This window comes from Sphaeramia orbicularis, chromosome 9 (assembly GCF_902148855.1).
Source record: "Sphaeramia orbicularis chromosome 9, fSphaOr1.1, whole genome shotgun sequence".
NCBI lineage: Eukaryota > Metazoa > Chordata > Actinopteri > Kurtiformes > Apogonidae > Sphaeramia > Sphaeramia orbicularis.
In genome coordinates, this window is record NC_043965.1 from 38,397,361 (window position 1) to 38,416,551 (window position 19,191).

The 19,191-nt window shown below is 35.1% G+C and overlaps 1 protein-coding gene across 2 annotated transcripts in view; it reads right to left on the reverse strand.

Annotated features, from left to right (window-relative positions):
• Nucleotides 1–4,106: 4,106 nt before the first annotated feature.
• The window catches only part of erlin2 (ER lipid raft associated 2), a 30,201-nt gene continuing 15,116 nt past the window's right edge, over nucleotides 4,107–19,191 (reverse strand). For both annotated transcript variants that reach the window (XM_030143050.1, XM_030143051.1), the window contains 4 exons: nucleotides 10,433–10,524; nucleotides 10,237–10,326; nucleotides 9,782–9,861; nucleotides 4,107–5,128 (listed from right to left, as the gene is read on the reverse strand). In XM_030143050.1, coding sequence (XP_029998910.1) covers nucleotides 4,949–5,128; nucleotides 9,782–9,861; nucleotides 10,237–10,326; nucleotides 10,433–10,524 — 442 coding nt within the window. In that variant the 3' untranslated portion in view covers nucleotides 4,107–4,948. The remainder of the gene's footprint in view (nucleotides 5,129–9,781; nucleotides 9,862–10,236; nucleotides 10,327–10,432; nucleotides 10,525–19,191) is intronic.

Consider the following 19,191-nt stretch of genomic DNA (forward strand, 5'->3'; position numbering starts at 1 on the left):
GTTAAAGGATAGTTTGTTAATGTAAATATTTTCATAATTTAATGTCTTTTTGCACTAAATCAAAGAGAAAAAAATTGGTGTTGTCATTATCTGTAGGTTATTATGATATTTTTTTTGCACTTTGCAAATTCATCCAATTCTGGAACCTTTGGCGGGCCGGTTTTGGCCCCCGGGACGCATGTTTGACACCTGTGATGTAGATGTTCATAAAAGTTCAGACTAAAGTTGAGGAACATTATATCAAAAACAGAGAAAACTGAATAAAAGGTGACTTTTCCAGTGAAGATATCAATAAATAACCATGTCCATCCACTGCCATTTGTCAAATTCCATGGGTTTTACTGGTGAATTAATGTTGTAGAAGATGATGGTGTTTCCACTTTCACTACGGAGCCTCTGAACATCGAAATGGGTCATATCTGATGACCATGAAAAGATGACAAACTGTATTTTACATCAATATTTTACACGTATTGAGAAAATTAATGGTTCAGAAATTATTAAACATTTTAGATCAGTAGAAGGTTTTGGCTCCTGGTTGATGTTTAGGTCTTTATGGGTTAATGAATGTGACTCATATTGAGCTCATTAGAAATAGTTGCGAGCTAGTACAAGTGTTTTTAAGAACTTTATATAACAATAATGGAGATAAATGAAATTGTTTGAAACACTCTTTAATGATTAATAACAAACTTTCTGTACAACACTCAGGTTTGTACATTTATAACTATGCCTTTGACCCACACATTTATTGCACATTCACCATGAAATCAGTGCAAAAATTGTCAAGTCTTACACGTGTGTGAAACTCTAGTTAAATGTCAATAACTGAAAATAACTCAATAAGGGGTAACTGGATGAAATTAGAATAACACGTGGTGAAGATGTGATGAATAACAGTAAATATCCGGCTGTAATTTGTTCCCAATTCTTGACTCTTTCAGGTGACGGCTATGGAAAGAATGTCTTTAGAGATAAGCCCATCCCTGGATTGATGTACGCCTTCAGATGGTTCTGTACTTTCATTCTAAAGCCTTGAGTCAAACCTCCATGTAGAGCAGTTCTTTGGAAAACAATTTGGCCACAAACTCTGATATATGCATGCTGCGCAACAGTGAAGTCAGAGAATGATAAACTGTTACCAAATGGTAGAGAACAAAGAAATGACTAGTTTTTCCACAGAATCAGTAAAGTCATTTCAAGTCAACATCACAGAATATTACGAAGTTAAATGGTATGCGACATTTTTGGTCCCGATTCAAACATGATTTTAATTGGCAACAATTCTCATGCACCCATTTATGTGTTTTGTAGCAGATTCAGTTCTGTGAACCTGCACATATGGTCCACTTAGTCTGTCTTAGTTAGTTTGATGCTCCTCCAACTCCATCTACTAACTAAACACAGGCTGTATACTTTGGGAAAAATTAAGAGACTGATGAAATTTTGCAGACCTGACCCATATGGAAAACCTTTGGAATGTAATTAAGAGAAAGACGAATGGTCTCAAGCCATCCAAGAAAACCACACTGCTTCTATCTTTGCAAAACGGCAGCCGATAGCAGTGTCAAACAATGTTGGAGAGCACGTCAGGACACGCAAAACTATGACTGAAAAAGATTCAACCAAATATTGATCGAAAAACATTAGTGTTATTGTTTAAAATGACTATCTTTGCATCATTCAGCAGGATTTGTTGTTGTTTGTTATTTTAACCCAGGGGTGGCCAACCCTGGTCCTGGAGAGCCACTATTCTGTATGTTTTAGATGTTTCCCTCTTCCAACACACCTGACAGTCAATATCAGGCTTCTGCAAAACTTGATGATAGGCTTATCATTTGAATCAGGTGTGTTGAAGAGGGATACATCTAAAACACAGGTGTCAAACATGCGGTCCGGGGGCCAAATCCGGCCCGCCAAAGGGTCCAGCCCGGCCCTTGGGATGAGTTTGTGAAATGCAAAAATTACAGAAAGATATTAACAATCCTTTTAGTTCAGGTTCCACATTCAGACCAATTCAATCTCAAGTGGGTTGGATCAGTAAAATACTATCATAACATATAAATAATCACAATTCCAAATTTTCCTCTTTGTAAATGTAAATATTTTCATGTATTTACACTAAAACAAAGTATAATTTCGCAAAAAATGTGAATAACCTGAACAAATATGAACAACCTGAAATGTTACAAGACAAAAAAGTGCAATTCTAACAAGATTCTGCCTGTTATTAAATGTTTTGTGTGTTGGTAGATCCACTGTGATCGAAACGTTATAATGTACATGTGTAAATGATAAACTGAGGCATAATACTGTCAAAATTACACTTATTTTTTCAGTTTGTTCATGTTATTCACATCTTTTGAAAGGATAGTTTGTAGATGTAAACCTTTTCATAGTGTAAATTTCCTTTTTTCGCTCTAAAACAGAGAAAAGTTTGGAGTTGACATTATTTATATATTTTTAGGTTATTATTTTACTGGTTCGGCCCACTGCAGATCAAATTTAGCTGAATGTGGCCCCGGAACTGAAATGAGTTTGACACCCCTGGTCTAAAACATGCAGGATAGTGGCTCTCCAGGACCTAAGTTGGCCTGTTTTAACCGGCTGTCATTTCCTACAAATAAATGCTCTAGAGCTGTCAAACATACAGCCTACTGGCCAAAAGGGGCAGGCTAAAGGGGCCACTTTTATCCATTTATCTAAAAGATTTATTAGATATTTTATCTTAGAAATCTAAAGTTTATGTAATTAAAGTGGCCCCTGGGTTGGAGTTGGACAAAATAATGGAAACACCTTCACCTCAAGATGATAATGCCCCAATCCATACAGCTAGAATTGTTAAAGAATGGCATGAGGAACATTCTAATGAAGTTGAGCTTCTCGTATGGCCGGCACAGTCCCCAGACCTCAACATTATTGAGCATTTATGGTCAGTTTTAGAGATTCAAGTAAGACGTCGATTTCCACCGCCATTGTCTCTAAAAGAGTTGGAGGGTATTCTAACTGAAGAATGGCTTAAAATTCCTTTGGAAACAATTCACAAGTTGTATGAATCAATACCTCGGAGAATTGAGGCTGTAATTGCCGCAAAAGGTGGACCTACACCATATTAAATGATATTTTGTTGATTTTTTAAGGTGTTTCCATTATTTTGTCCAACCCCTGTATATCCTTTAATAAAAAACGTGAATAACCTGAATAAATATGAACTGCATGACAGGTCTCCAGAAACATAAGCGAACTTTTAACAATATTCTGTCTGTTACTAAGGGTTTTGTGTATTTGTAGATCCACTACGTTGTGATGAACGTGTGTAAAATGATAAACTGAGGCATAATATTGGTGAAATTGAATTTACTTTTCTGAAGAAATTTCAGGCTGTTCATGGTTCATGTTATTCAGATTTTTAAAGGATAGTTTGTACATGTAAACATTTTCATAATGTACATTTTTTTTTAGCTTTCAATTTTTAACTTTTTTTTACCCTAAAACATAAGAAGAGTTTGGAGTTGACTTTATTTATAGGCTATTATGTTATTATTTTACTGAGTTTGACACTGCTGCGCTAGACTATTCTACTGAGAAACCAGTCGAATAAACAAAAAAGTTCATTTTACTCAGATCTATAAATAGTCAAACCCGTGGTCTGCTGGTTTTTCCAGATGTAATGTCTTCATGAAGGGTCAGGAAGATTGTTGCCAAAGACTAAAAGGCAAGTAACTACAGCAAACTTCACATTCCTGCAAAAACTGTGGATTTTTGCGGGCCATGCATAACCTAAACACACAACATCATTTCTAAACACAGAGTTAAAGTGGTCTTTTGTCAGAGGCTGACATTAAATGCCGCTGCTTGTAAAATGTGGAGTGTGAAGCTGTAAAAGCCTCATCTTGTCCCAGCATGTTCTTCTTGACGTGGGCTTGTTCTCAGTCATGTAAAACAATTAACAACACTTACATTTACACAAACTCAGTCTCACAACAGAAATGTGCGGTGTGAAAAAAACAAGTGCTACACAGATATACAGCATCGCACATTTTAACAAATTCAGTGATTCTTCAATATTTGCCCTTGTGCTTCAAACAAAATTTACAAAAACGCAAGATAAAACAAATAGAGTGCTGTTATAAAAGCTAAGAGCTACCACACAGTACATTCATCATCCCTGTGTTTCCCTACAGTGACATTTTCAAATCAGGGCCCGTATTCTTCAAGCAAATCAGAGCGAATGCATAACTTTTTTTTTTTTTTTTTTTTTTGTTAACATAAACTTAAATCTTCCCCTTGGCAGCATAATATTGACATTTAATTATCTATATTAAATCTTAATAAAAAAGGCCCATCTTTCCTCCTCCAGGGTTTGGACAACTACACCACTTTCCTTTTCCTCCACAGATGTTGTTAAACACATCAGTTTCTGTTTAAACATATGTGATGAATTATAACAGGTCTAATTAATTTGTTGGAAGGCAGCTGCTCCGACAACTGACACTAAAGTTTACTTGCTGCATCTCCCTGCCAGAGAGTATTATTAGAAAACATTTTAGCCTTTTCTTGACTTGTTGAATGAAACCAACTTAAACTGATGACACAGTATCAGCGTTCAAGGAGGATTAGATGCTGGGTTGTTGCTTTCTCCCCTTAACTGTTACTTTTTTAAAATCATCTTTCTTTTTCCTACATTACAGTTATATGTCTATGTAAGTCTGTTCTCTATAAGAACACATAACAAATCCTGAGGTCCTGCTTTGATTTTCAAGGGTTTTGCATCCTAGTCGAACTTTCAGTGCATTTCTATTGCTGATTATGAGACGTTTGAGAAATACGAGCCCTGGTCAGCAGAGCTTCTTCAGGCCAGAGGGAGGACCAGTCGTCCAGCAGCGACTCCACCGCTCCTGGTCGGCCCCTTTGATTCCTGCTACCTTCCTCCTTTGGTCCTCATTCGCTAATCCAGGTCCAGCATCTGCTCACCAACAATGTCCATGGCGGCGGAGGCCTTGAAGGAGCTGCCTGCAGACCCAGAGTCCACAAACATGTGGGGTATTTCGTTCCCAAAGTAGATCTTGCTGTTGGCTGCGATGGCTTTGTACTTCATCAGCTGCAGATACTCTGGTGTTAACTTCAGCTGCGAAGACAGAAAAACAGAGCGGCTCCAATCAACTAAAGGACAACCTCTGAGGTGGATGCATTTGGAGTATGTCTCTTTCAAGCAGTTTCACACTTCTATTCAACTACATCTCAGAGGCAAATACTGTACTTTTGACTCCACTACATATGTCCGACAGTTTCAGTAACTTTTCAGATTTCAACTTTTCACCTCTGTCATCTCCAGTGAAAACCATATAATCTCCAAATGTGTTGATTTTCAATGTCTGTGATGAAATGAAGGATAAAGTGTTCATTTGTAGGTTGTGAGTGGTGTCCTCTTTCTTCAGCTAAAGAAAGAAAACCTCCTGAATTAACTGGAAAAACATCTTCATAAAGCTGAAAAAGACCTGTTTGAGTTTATAAAAAGTTGACTTTTTAGAGAAGCACGGAACAGCGATGCTAAAGATACACGATTAACTTAATTAATTACAGTTAAATGGAATTAAACTGGAGTTAAACTGGAGTGAGTGGGTTTATTTATGATAAATGATTATTTAAAGGAGCAGACCAACAACATAAAGCCTGCTGTACCATTAAGTTTTAGTCTGGATTTGTTTTGTAGGGCATATAAGGTTATATTTGTAATTCTTGTTGAGGATGGGGTTATGTTTTATACGTGGCAGCATGATTTTTTTCAGTGAGTAATTTGCCTATAGAGAACCTAATATAGAATACACTGTTGCCCATAAAGTTGGAATCAAATATTTGTTACATCTCCTTATGTAATGATGTGACAATGTGACCTATTCTCAATAGATAAAGTGTAACTGGGACTCAGTGTGAAATCACTGCTCCTATAAATAAAAGAGGAAGCTAAATTATTCCAATGTTATATAGTAATAGAAATAGTATCTGTATTGTCTGCAATACATGGAATTAATTCAGTTAATTTAGTTAAGTGTTCATGTATGAATAAAAACTAAATGTATGTATGAGAAATTATTTTTTGATCCTGTGTGAAATAATTGACATTATTTACACATTTGATGTTTGTCAATTAAAAGTTAAAGTTTTTTTTGTTCTTTGAAACAAATTTCTATGAAATTAAAAAAAAAGAGGAGACGTCAGAGGTCTGGATGCACATATTTAGATGATTTTACAGAGAAAAGTTTGAGCAAAAGCGGTTTATGTTGGACCTGATCTTCATGAAGCGGATTTTCATCTGAATTTAAAGTCTTTCCAGATGAAGTCAAAACTAAAATCACCACAAATAAGAGCCGCGGATCAGATGAACTTCACCAGATCATGTCTGTGAGAACCTGTATCAATCTGGATCCAGGTGAGACCAGAACCTGCAACCAAACCTGGACCATCATTAGAAAAACATCTGCATCCAGATTCATCCTTTTCCCATGACTTTGAAAGCGTTTAAATAAACCTGTTCCTTCAGTTTTATCTCCAAAAAAACCCAAAAAATTAAAAGGTCATTTTACAAGTCAAGAAAGTTGTGGTTTGTTGTAAAACTGTTGAAATATTAGCCAGAAAGTCACAGAGTTGATGTCATGGTAACTGTCTTTCTCCTCAATCTGTTCAGAGTCATTACAGATGTCTTTGTAACTTCAATGCAACCAGACTTGTCGAGATTTGACTTCATTTCACCTAGTTCTCAAAGACTGAGGTACAATGTGCCAAAGCAGCAGGTGTTTTGGTGTCGGTGGCGTGTATCACATACAACATGCAGTCCCTTCTGGAGTGTCACACAAAACCAGATGTTTATTTACTAGCCTTAACACGAATTCCTATTTTCATAGAATGTAAAATTATCTTTTAAATTGACAAATGTGTGCAAATGGAGACATAATTCAAATGGGGAAAGAAAAATGGTCTTTCGCTATTAGTTGTAATACCGTAGTTTGTCTCATGGGTCATAGCATATGGGGCATGACTTCAGCTCTTTACAGTGTGTAGTTCTAATAAAGTTAACTTATTCTGGTCAGGTTTTGTCTTGCGTGTCATAAATCATCCATGATACTGGGGGGAAAAAAATGTAGATTTAATTTTTTGGCTTCATTTCCCAGCCCTACAGGCATACGACAGTCTTACAGGATATGATTCACTGCTGTAGAATAAACTACCAACAGGGTATAAAAACAGATTAAATGACCTCAATTCTAAACATCTTCAGCAGCAAAATGGAACATACACATGAACACAGCTGTGATATTAACCCTTTAAGCGCCAAAGTTGCAATATTGCGACAAGCAACATACGTGAATGAAACAGACCATAATAACTCCAAATAGTTACCAAATCTTGTTACCACCTCCCACCAATAGATGGCAGACATGTGCCCCTTCAATCCTAACACTATTTCAGGCATATTTCCATTCAAAGCAAAGAAGAAAATCCAGTTTTAAAGGCGTGGTCCCGAGCTGGTTTAGTAAGTAAGTAAAGTGTATTATTTTTAGTTTTGATAGATAAGGACAGATTTGGCTACTCTGCTGCTTGGATACAAAGCTACTAAAACTTACTGCAGTTCACTTTCTACTAGTTCATTTATTTTAACCCTTAGGGGTCTGAGCCTATTTTGGCCTATTTTGAGCACTTTTGATTTTGCCTTTATATACTATATAAAGAAATGTTTATAATACCCATGTTTGGTTTCTTTTTTTTCAGCACAACTTCATCTATCTTATCTGCCGATTATTTTTTCACTTTAACCTACTATATCAACACAATCTGATTCGAAAAATGTATATAATTTATTGCATAAATAACACAAAGATGCTTAACAAACCTTTTCAAAGACTTTAAAAGTGAATATTGGTTCCAAATATTAGGTATATAACATCAAATTTGTAATAAATTAAAACTATACTCAAGTATTTGACATAAAAGCATATCTTTACATAGGTGTTTTCTCTGGTTTTCTCACCCACCCGGTCCTCCCAGTTTCCACATCTGGTTCAGGTGGGGGTCATTCTCACCCTTGTCTGTAATGCTAATGCATTCTGTGGATTAGAATCCGCAGATTTGGCCAGTTTTTTCCGTTTTGAAAAAGGACAAAAAATGATGAAGATATGGTCAGAAATATAGTGCCCTCATTTTCATACTTTTACTCACGTTTGTTTGCTCCGGTTTCAAAATGTCATATCTCCAGATGTGTTTGCGCTATCAACATCAAATAAAAATTGGGAGAGTGTTTCAAGTCTGCACTTTTGAATGCAAGTGTTCTATGTGACTGACTTCCAACGCTACGACGTGTTGAAAATGTCATGTGATTCAGTCATGGGGCTGTGATTGTGGACTCCTAACAGTTAAAGATAAGATGACAAAAAAAGACAAAAACACTAAGAAAACTTCCATGTAAATTTGTTCAAAGTTCAATTTTACTAAGTTATGCGATCCAATATGGCCACCAACCTGTGACATCATTTACTCCCATCATAAACTTTGGGTCATACCCAGTATTTTTCCAATTTACAGTATGAATTTATCTCTAACCACTTCCAAACTACAGCTTTTTTTTTGGGGGGGGGGGGGGGGGTTTTGTCGCTTAAGTTTTTTTGAAATTCTTCACACATTTTTGACAAAACGGCAAAAAAAAAAAAGAAAAAAGAACAAACCAACATTGCTTGGTCGCATCACACATTCCTCAACACAACCCTATCCTTTCTTTCCATCATTCCCAGCTCTGTAAATAGTCCATTTATTCCACTTTTTTTCTATTTGTGCTACTTGTTGTCGCAGTCTATGAGTCACCCTTTCCATTGTATATGTTGCATCAATAATTTCAATCCATTGGTCCTGTGTTGGTGCTTCTGTCCTTCCCCAGTGCCTTGCAATAGCTTTTTTGCAAGCCACCAAAAGTATCTTAACCAAGTATATATCATTTCCTACTACATTTCCATCAGACAAGTTACACAAATACAGAATATCACAGCACATTGGAATCTCATCCCATTATTTGTCTTAGTACTCTACACACCATTCCCCAAAACACAGTTATTTTACCACATTTCCAAAAAACGTGTGGGATCTACATCAAATTCTCCACATTCCCTCCAACATTTCTGCTGTCTGTTTAACTGCCTACTTTTCTTCTTAGGTGTAATAAAGAAACGCACCAGATTTTTCCAGGAAAACTCCCTCCAGATCCGTGAACTAGTGGATGTTTGGTGTATCTTCCACATATTGATTCCAGTCAACATATGTAATTTCCACATTGAGCTCCTTATCCCATTTTTCTTTTATATAATTGGTTGAGTTTTGGTCATGTGAGCTGAACCCATGATAGATAGTTGAAATTATTCTTGATTAACTTTCCTTATATGCTTTGATAATGATTTGGATCACACTGTTCACTTCCCTGGAGGGGTCAGCCTGGATTTCCTTTCTGTAATAATCTCTTAGTTGTAGATATCTATAAATGTCATGTGTCCCCAGATCATATTTTTCTCGCAAATTCTGGAAACTCTCCAGCTGCCCTTCTCTTTCTAAACACCCAAACTACAGGTTTTTGAAATCTTGATCAAAATTTAATCAAAAAAAAAAAAAAAAAAAAAAAAAAACTCAGGCCCCTAAAGGGTTAATATAAAAACTCGATATGGTAGTAAAATACTGTCAGGGACCATTTGACTTGACCTTACTTGACAGTATTGTTGCCTTTCCATTGTTGTGCATGTCTTACCTTATTGGCCTCTGCTGCTCTCTGTGACGTGTAAAACTCTGCGTCTGCTTTGGCTTTCTGCCGAGCCAGGAAAGCACCGTCTATGAATCACAAACAAACACTGTCAAGAGTCAACAGCAGTGGGGCCTTTTAACATCAGAGGATATGACCCTGGTGCAAATACTGGACCATCCAACAAAAGCAAAACGACGCTCAAAGCAAATATGGCTGCACAAAATAACATCTGTGCAGCATTTGCAAGCATTGAACATGTCATGACCACACTGATAGGGCCAGTTGAACCAACATGGTCTTGTTCTTTCACTGAGTCACCCTGGATTTGGAATTAATGTATAATTAATAGGTCGTCACCACACTGGGGCATGTCTGAATCTGTAATCAAACACTGACTGATGTGAACTGTTCTATTCAGTTTGATTCTATTATGCAAGACTGAACATTTCTTCTGTACTAACCTTCAATTTCAGAGATCTTCTTTTCTGTTTCCTTCTCCATGATCTTCTGTCCAAACTTGATCTCTGCCACCTGAGCTACTTTCTCAGCCTCTGTAAAACCAAAGAATGCACTTACACTTTCAGCATGTGGTCTGTGTTATGCATTATGATCCTTTTATCTGGAGAATAACCGTGTTTCCCCCCCATTCATTCTCACCGATTACAGCTTTAATCCTCTCGGTTTCTGCCTCTTTCTCCACAACCTTTTGCGTCTGTTGAGAGATGAGCAGTTTGGTCTTCTCGCTCTCCCTGCAAAGATAAACACACTTAAAACTGCAGCAGCTGATAGTTTTTTAATGTCATTGGCAGGAGTTCCATAAATTCCTCCCAGTATATTGTAATTCAAGTGGTCTGAAAGGATGTGAGACTTTTTAAGGTATTCTTTATCTGTAAATTTTTAAATCGCAGTTTTTTTCCAGACAGGTAGGAGGGTTAAAACTGACTGACAACAGTAATTACCAATCGCTGTCCAGAGACTGTATGTCCCAAAAAACTAGACAATCGGACTTTCCACATTGATAATTTTCAAAATAATTAAACAATCTAAATGCTATTTCAGGGTATGACACTATAACTTGTTACCTACATCTTGCAGAAAACCCCATTTAATTTGGTTCAGTGGTCACAGAGAAATGTGGATCTTCGTAAACATGTCATGGGTTCATTTCTTCCACGTTTGGCACTTGGATGCTCTTGGTATCCATATGAATGAAAATATTTTGCTCACAACTGACAAATGAATTCAAATTCTGTGAAGAAGGAGGAAGAGCTCAATCCAGTCTTCCATGAGTTAATAATTTAATATCTTTCTTTAATCATTCATTTTCACACCTTACCAGTGTTTGCAAAACTCCGAAATCTGCTTCCTTTTTGATGCAATTCATTATTCATTTCGTTAGTTGAAAATGAAAAGAAACAAGCAGTCACTTTTTCAAAAGACATATTTTTGTGCAACTTCGTATTTGTAAGGCATGGACACAATGGACAATGAGTCTTCTTACAAAACTTGGAGGGAAGGCACTTCTGACATGCTTTACAAAGATCCCCATTTCTCTGTGACCACTGGCGCAAATTAAATGGAGTTTTCTGCAAGATGTTGGTAATAAGTTATAGTTTCATGCCCTGACATTGCATTTTGATTGAGTCTCTATTTTTAAAGTTATCATTGCAGAAAATCCAACTGTAATTTTTTTGGGACAAACAGTGAAATGCAGCCTGGATGTGATTCTACTGTTCTACTCCATGTCAATACGGAAGCTTAGATAAGATAAGATAAGATAAGATAAGATAAGATAAGATAAGATAAGATAAGATAAGATAAGATAAGATAAGATAACATAACATAAGATAACATAAGATAACATAAGATAACATAAGATAACATAAGATAAGATATTATTTATCCCACCATGGGGAAATTTCACAATTAACAACAACATACAACAAGCGAGTGCAGAGAGCAACACAGGCAGAAAAAACACAAATGAGTGAAAAATAAGAAATTTGGTATTCATACAAATACTTATAAAAATATAGAATTGGAATTAAAAATTCTATATTATTCACATTGTGGCTGTACATGCACATGGTGTGATATAGGGGGGTGGGGGGGGGGTTACTGTGAGCTGTTATAAAGTCTGATGGCTGTGGAGAGAAATATTAACACTAATTAATTGAAACTATGTAAAAATACAACAACAATAACACTACAACATTCAGCTATGCAATCTACTACTACAACATAAATTGAAATTACTGTAATACTTGACATATAATGTGCAATAATCCGTTTACATTCAGTCATTTCCCCTCTTCTGAAGAAGACTGATTGACTTATTATTATTATTATTATTATTATTATTATTATTATTATTATTATTATTATTATTATTATTATTATTATTATTATCTGCACTTTGATCTGTTGTTTTCTGTTTTCTATTCTAAATGTGTGTGTTCTGTTTTGTATTTTCTCTATTTTTTAAATGTGTGTTTTTAATTGTTCATTCACTATTGATCCTGTGGTTCATCATGCCAATGCTGAATGACTATAAAGAATCCTGAACTGTGAATTTTGAATCTTACACAGTATTTTCAGTTTTTACCCCTTGGCCAACTTCAGGCTGAAGGGCTACTGTAATCGTTTTGTCATCTGTGTGTCTGTCTGTCCATTCAACAACATATTCACATTCTCTGAAGAATGCATTGAGATATCTGCACCAAATTTATACTGTGGATGCATCTTGGCATGGAGCAGAAGCCTATTGAAAGTGGGTGACCTTGACCTACTTTTTCAAGGTCAAATGGCTTTGTGCAGTTAGAATATCTGAGTACTTTCAAATATAAATATCTATGTAATAAGTTTTACACAAAGACAATCTAATCTAAATTATAGGGCAGTAACTTTCAACAGAATCTTACACTATATCTGGCTGAGGGGGATTAAAAGTGTGCAGCATGTTATGTATGACAGGGTAAATCTTTAAAAATATGAAAGTAGTACAAAAATGTGCAAATGTAACTGTAAACAGTGTAAACATACATGTAACAGTGTGAACAGTGTAAATACAACTGAATCACAAGATAAGTGTAAATATTCACTGGTGTTACAGTTTTATGATTAATATGTGCATCTCTATTAAAAAAAATATCAGAAAAAGAAACAACAACAGCAACACAAACACAAACCAACACAAACACTTATGCCTTTTATTAAATTCCTTCAAAGTGTTTTCTATATCTGTGAGTCTGGACAGACATGGACATAAACTACAACTGGACTGGTTGCTGGAGGTGCTGGACCTTAGAGCAGTAATAGTAGATACTTATGGTCCTTGATTAGATGTTTCCTGGAGACTGTGTGGGCATTTCTTAGACCAGAGACTGAACATATTATAGCCTTCAAAGAAACAGTCTCCAGGTTTGGTTGAAAACATGACGTTAACAACATAAATGCAGCATGAGCTCCATTACAAAGCAATGACTACTTTTGGTCTAATTTTGTTTAACCTTTTAAACCCTAAGTCTAAAATGGTCTGCTTGGACTTCTGTTCTTATTTTGACAAACTAAAAGGTTAGAAAGTATGTTGTGAGTCTGTTTGCCCATTTTTCCAGAGCACTTTTTTTTTCCAGATGTTTCAAAATCTAGCAATCGTTTACAATTTACTGCATGTTATAATACAGCTAAAATGCCTTTTTCTCCAGCTTCTAGTAAAGGCATGAGTGAAATTACAGTAATGACTCAATAAAACCTATAAAGCACAACATCTCAGGTTTCAGAAACTGTTGAAATTTTTGTAATTGCACCAACAGTGAAAGAGTTACAGCCATCCAAGCTGCATATGTGCAGCATATGTCAGCGATGACATGTCAGGTTTTAAAGACTTAAAAACCAGAAGAAATTATACTAATTTACAAATACAATGTATACCAGGTTTAAAGTAAACAAAAAACCCTAAAACTAAAGCTAACATAGAAAAAAAAATGGCTTTGAAAATGTGACAGAAAATATAAACTAAATGTGTGTGTTCAGTTTTTTATTTTCTCTATTTTTTAAACGTGTGTGTTTTTAATTGTTCATTCACTATCGATCCTGTGGTTCATCATGCCAATGCTGAATGACAATAAAGAATCCTGAATTGTGAATTTTCAGTCTTACACAATATTTTCAGTTTTTACCCCTTCGGCCAACTTCAGGCTGAAGGGTTATTGTAATCGTTTTGTTATCCATCTGTCTGTCTGTCCATTCAACAACATAATCGCATTCTCTGAAGAATGCATTGAGATATCTGCACCAAATTTATACTGTGGAAGCATCTTGGCATGGAGCAGAAGAATATTGAAAATAGGTGACCTTGACCTACTTTTCCAAGATCAAATGGCCTTGTGCAGTTAGAATATCTGAGTACTTTCAAATATAAACATCTATGTAATAAGTTTTACACAAAGACATTCTAATCTAAATTATAGGGCAGTAACTTTCAACAGAATCTTACACTATATCTGGCCGAGGGGGATTAAAAGTGCATAGCATATTACGTTTCCATCTGTCTTGCTGTTTGCTGTATTAGTTCATCTGTTTCTTGAAAATTATCACAAATCTGGATTGCTCAAGACAGAACTGATTCCCATTAACTCACAGAGCGCATGACCCAAGAATTCATGATACTGATGAAAGATTTCATGTAAATGTTAAATAAGCAATTAAACAATGAAAGGTTATTTCCAAAAAGTCAAGGGTATGTTTCAGTGCGTCATGATAATGTTCTGGGAAACATTCCTTTGTTAAAAAAAAAAAAAAAAAAAGTCACCGTGAGAACAGTATGTTCACTGTTCGGTAATTCACTGGAATTAATGTGTCACTTCTGAAGACGTCAACCAAATAACCTGCTGATGATATCAATGTACAGTAATTCTTGATGCATCTTTAGTTTTCTGTACTATTATATGTGAATGAATTCCCTTTTGTTCAGAAAGTACTTAAAAAAACAGACTACAAAGGACTGTTTTATTTACAACTGCATCTTTTCAATATTACTCTGTTTACATAACCAACACATGAATAGAATAGAATAGAATAGAATAGGCTTTATTGTCATCACACCAGTTGTGCAACGAAATTGCAGGTGGTCTCTGCCAGCGACAGTGCACTTACATCTAAATAACACAATAAAATACAGACATTCATTCATTCATTCATTCATCTTCTGAACCTGCTTTAGTGCATGTCTTTGGACTAAGATACAGACATATATTAGAAAAATATAAGATATAAAGTAGTGTGCAATCAAAATATGTGCAAATTAGAGATATACTGTATGAAAGGGGAAAACTTAAAAAATATAAAAGTGGTACAAAAATGTGCAAATGTAACTGTAAATGGTGTAAACATACAGGGTGGGGAAGCAAAATTTACAATATTTTGAGGCAGGGATTGAAAGACAGTGTATGACCAATTAGTTTATTGAAAGTCATGAGAATTTATTTGCCACAAGAAAATTGACATAATAGAAAATGTTTTTATTCTATGTGTCCTCCTCCTTTCTCAATAACTGCCTTCACACATTTCCTGAAACTTGCGCAAGTGTTCCTCAAATATTCGGGTGACAACTTCTCCCATTCTTCTTTAATAGTATCTTCCAGACTTTCTCATAATAGTTTTGCTCATAGTCATTCTCTTCTTTCCATTATAAACAGTCTTTATGGACACTCCAACTATTTTTGAAATCTCCTTTGGTGTGACGAGTGCATTCAGCAAATCACACACTCTTCGACGTTTGCTTTCCTGATTACTCATATGGGCAAAAGTTTCTGAAAAGGTATGGATAATAGTGTTAGGTATGATTATGACATCAATATATGTTTGGTTTCAAAACAATTGACATATTGCCTGCTGAGAAAAAACAACTAAATGTTCATTGTAAATTTTGCTTCCCCACCCTGTACATGTAACAGTATGAACATACAAATACAAATGAATCACAAGATAAGTGTAAATATTCACTGGTGTTACAGTTTTGTGATTATATGTGCATCTCTATTAAAAAAAATATCAGAAAAAGAAACAACAACAGCAACACAAACACAAACCAACACAGTTATGCCTTTAATTAAATTCCTTCAAAGTGTTTTCTATATCTGTGAGTCTGGACAGACATGGACATAAACTACAACTGGACTGGTTGCTGGAGGTGCTGGACCTTAGAGCAGTAATAGTAGATACTTATGGTCCTTGATTAGATGTTTCCTGGAGACTGTGTGGGCAGTTCTTAGACCAGAGACTGAACATATTATAGCCTCCAAAGAAACAGTCTCCAGGTTTGGTTGAAAACATGACGCTAACAACATAAATGCAGCATGAGCTCCATTACAAAGCAATGACTACTTTTGGTCTAATTTTGTTTAACCTTTTAAACCCTAAGCCTAAAATGGTCTGCTTGGACTTTTATTATTTTGACAAACTAAAAGGTTAGAAAGTATGTTGTGAGTGAGTCCGTTTACCCATTTTTCCAGAGCACTTTTTTTCCAGATGTTTCAAAATCTAGCAATCGTTTACAATTTACTGCATGTTATAATACTGCTAAAATGGCTTTTTCTCCAGCTTCTAGTAAAGGCATGAGTGAAATTACGGCAATGACTCAACAAAACCTATAAAGCACAACATCTCAGGTTTCCGAAGCTGTTGGAATTTTTCCAGTTGCACCAACAGTGAAAGAGTTACAGCCATCCAAGCTGCATATGTGCAGCATGTGTCAGCAATGACACGTCAGGTTTAAAAGACTTAAAACCCAGAATAAATTATCCTAATTTACAAATACAATGCATACCAGGGTTAAAGTAAAAAAAAAAAAAAAAAAACCTACAACTAAAGCTAACAGAAAAAAATGGCTTTGAGAATGTAACAGAAAATATAAACTACAGCAAAAAGTCAAAGTAAAACAAAAAAGTAAATTGTCTTTGTTTCCGTCTTGTTTTTGCAGATACACAGAAGGATAAACACCCTCTGTGTAAAATGGGACCTTTGATCCTGATATGCATTCATCCATTCTTTAATCCCTCCTTTTTCAGCTGCTGAAATCAAAGCTTTCCTCATAATACTTGAAACACTAAACCTTAAGTGTTTTCTTTGTATTCTTTTAGCTGTGGTGTCCGACCACCACTATAAAACAAATGTATAAACACTATAATTTAGTTTCTGTGTTCTATAACTAAACAAAGTGTGGGACATTTTCTTAAGAAGCAGTCATTACATACAGTACTACCATCAACTGTAAACATAACACAACAACTAACCCAAACAACACGAGACAAAACTAGAAGCTCAAAATAGTCAATGGCTCAAAATACAGTTAAACCCATAAAGACCCAGTGTTACTTTTGTGGTAGTTCCCATATGAATTTTTCTCTATATTCAACCTTTCTTAAGTGATTTATCACCATTTATTCTAATATTATCCTCTTTATTCTACATTTTTTTGGTGAAAATCAAGTATTTTCTTATATTTAACTCACTGATCACATAGATGTTCATAAAAGCTCAGATTGAAGTTGAGGGTTATTATATCAGAAACGAGAGAAAACTGACGATAATGTGACTTTTTCAGCAAAGATATCATTAACTGAACACAAAAACAACTGTCTCCACCCACCGTCACTGATCCAACTCCATTGGTTTTACTGGTGAATCAATGTTGTAGAAGATGACAGTGTTTCCATGTTCACTACGGAGTCTCTGAACGTCCAAATAGGTCATATCTGATGACCATGAAAAGGTGACAAACTGCACTTTACTTGAACTATTTCAACATTTGATAGGTTTAGTGGTTCAGAAGTTATTAAACATTTTAGATCAATAGATAATTTTGGTTGCCAATGGCTGTTTGGGTCCTTATGGATTCAAGGTATAAAATGCACCGTAAAACTTTATGAAAAAGAAAGACAAAAAAAGAAGGAAAATCTGAAAATTGAGAAACAAACAAAAATGTTAATCACGCTCAGGACAAACATCAGAAACAAATGTATGTTATAAACCTAGACATAAACTTTGTCATTTACATTCAAAAATAACATTTCAATGCAGTGTGCTCAGGAGGCAGCAGCAATACATATAACAGGCACTATATATATATAGATATAGATATAGATATAGATAGATAGATAGATAGATAGATAGATAGATAGATAGATAGATAGATAGACAGATAGACAGATAGACAGATAGATAGATAGATAGATAGATAGATAGATAGATAGATAGATAGATAGATAGATAGATACACAGGATAGAATAAATAAAAATATGAAAACTAGGGGTGGTAGAAAAATATCGTTATCGTTTAATATGTTGCAATATTTCATTTCACAATACTGTATCAACATTAAAAAGTACTGTATCTATATATATATATATATACACACACATATATATATATATATATATATATATATATATATATATATATATATATATATATATATATATATATATATATATATATATATATATATATACACATATGTGATATGATATATAACTGATATTTACTGATATAAATGATTTACTGATATATATAATATATCAGTTTTGTTTTCTGGTTTTCTTTTTTTTATATACTTTATAATTATTTAACACTATTTTCTTAAATAATGGTTATTTCAAGCATCCTTATAGCACTTTTTACTGTCTGAGATATTACAGATGTTAACAGATGTTTGTTCCTTTGTTGGGATTGCACAAAAATAATATTATGAGGTTGGATGATTCAGGAACTGTACACTCTGCATTCTATTCACAACTAATAGAACATGAACTTTTGAGCAGGATCTTAAACTGTAATGTCTCTAAAACATAATTTAAGTTTTAAGTTTTTACCGAGAAAAGTTTTGTGATATAGTGTAAGATCCTTTTCTGATCAAATAAAAATATGTTTAAAGCTGTGGGAGACTTTCGTCACTAATTTTCCATCAAATCTGTAAAACCTCAGTCATAGCCTCAGTATCCCGAATCCATAAGTCTTTCTGTGATTACTCACCTGAATCTCCTCCTTCACGGTGAAAAATTTCTTAGTGTACTCCACCATAAACAAACCATTTGTTTACAGACAGAGCCGGTAGGTAACTTGGACATCTTCGGAGTTTTGTCGTGACGTACATTGTGGGAAGCGGAGGTTCACGAGGCCGCCTGGCAGCGGCAGCTCTGCTTCCCTCCAGCTGTTTAAGCGTTTCAGCCGTTTCTGCGTTGTGTTTGTTGCAGCTGCCGCTGCCAGGCGGCTGCACGGACCTCCGCTTCCCACAATGCACGTTGCGACAAAACTCCGAAGATGCCCGAGTTACCTACTGGCTCTGTTTGTAAACACATGGTTTCCCGCACCTTTAATATTTGTGCATATTTCTGGTGTAATTAAAATTTTTCCAGGA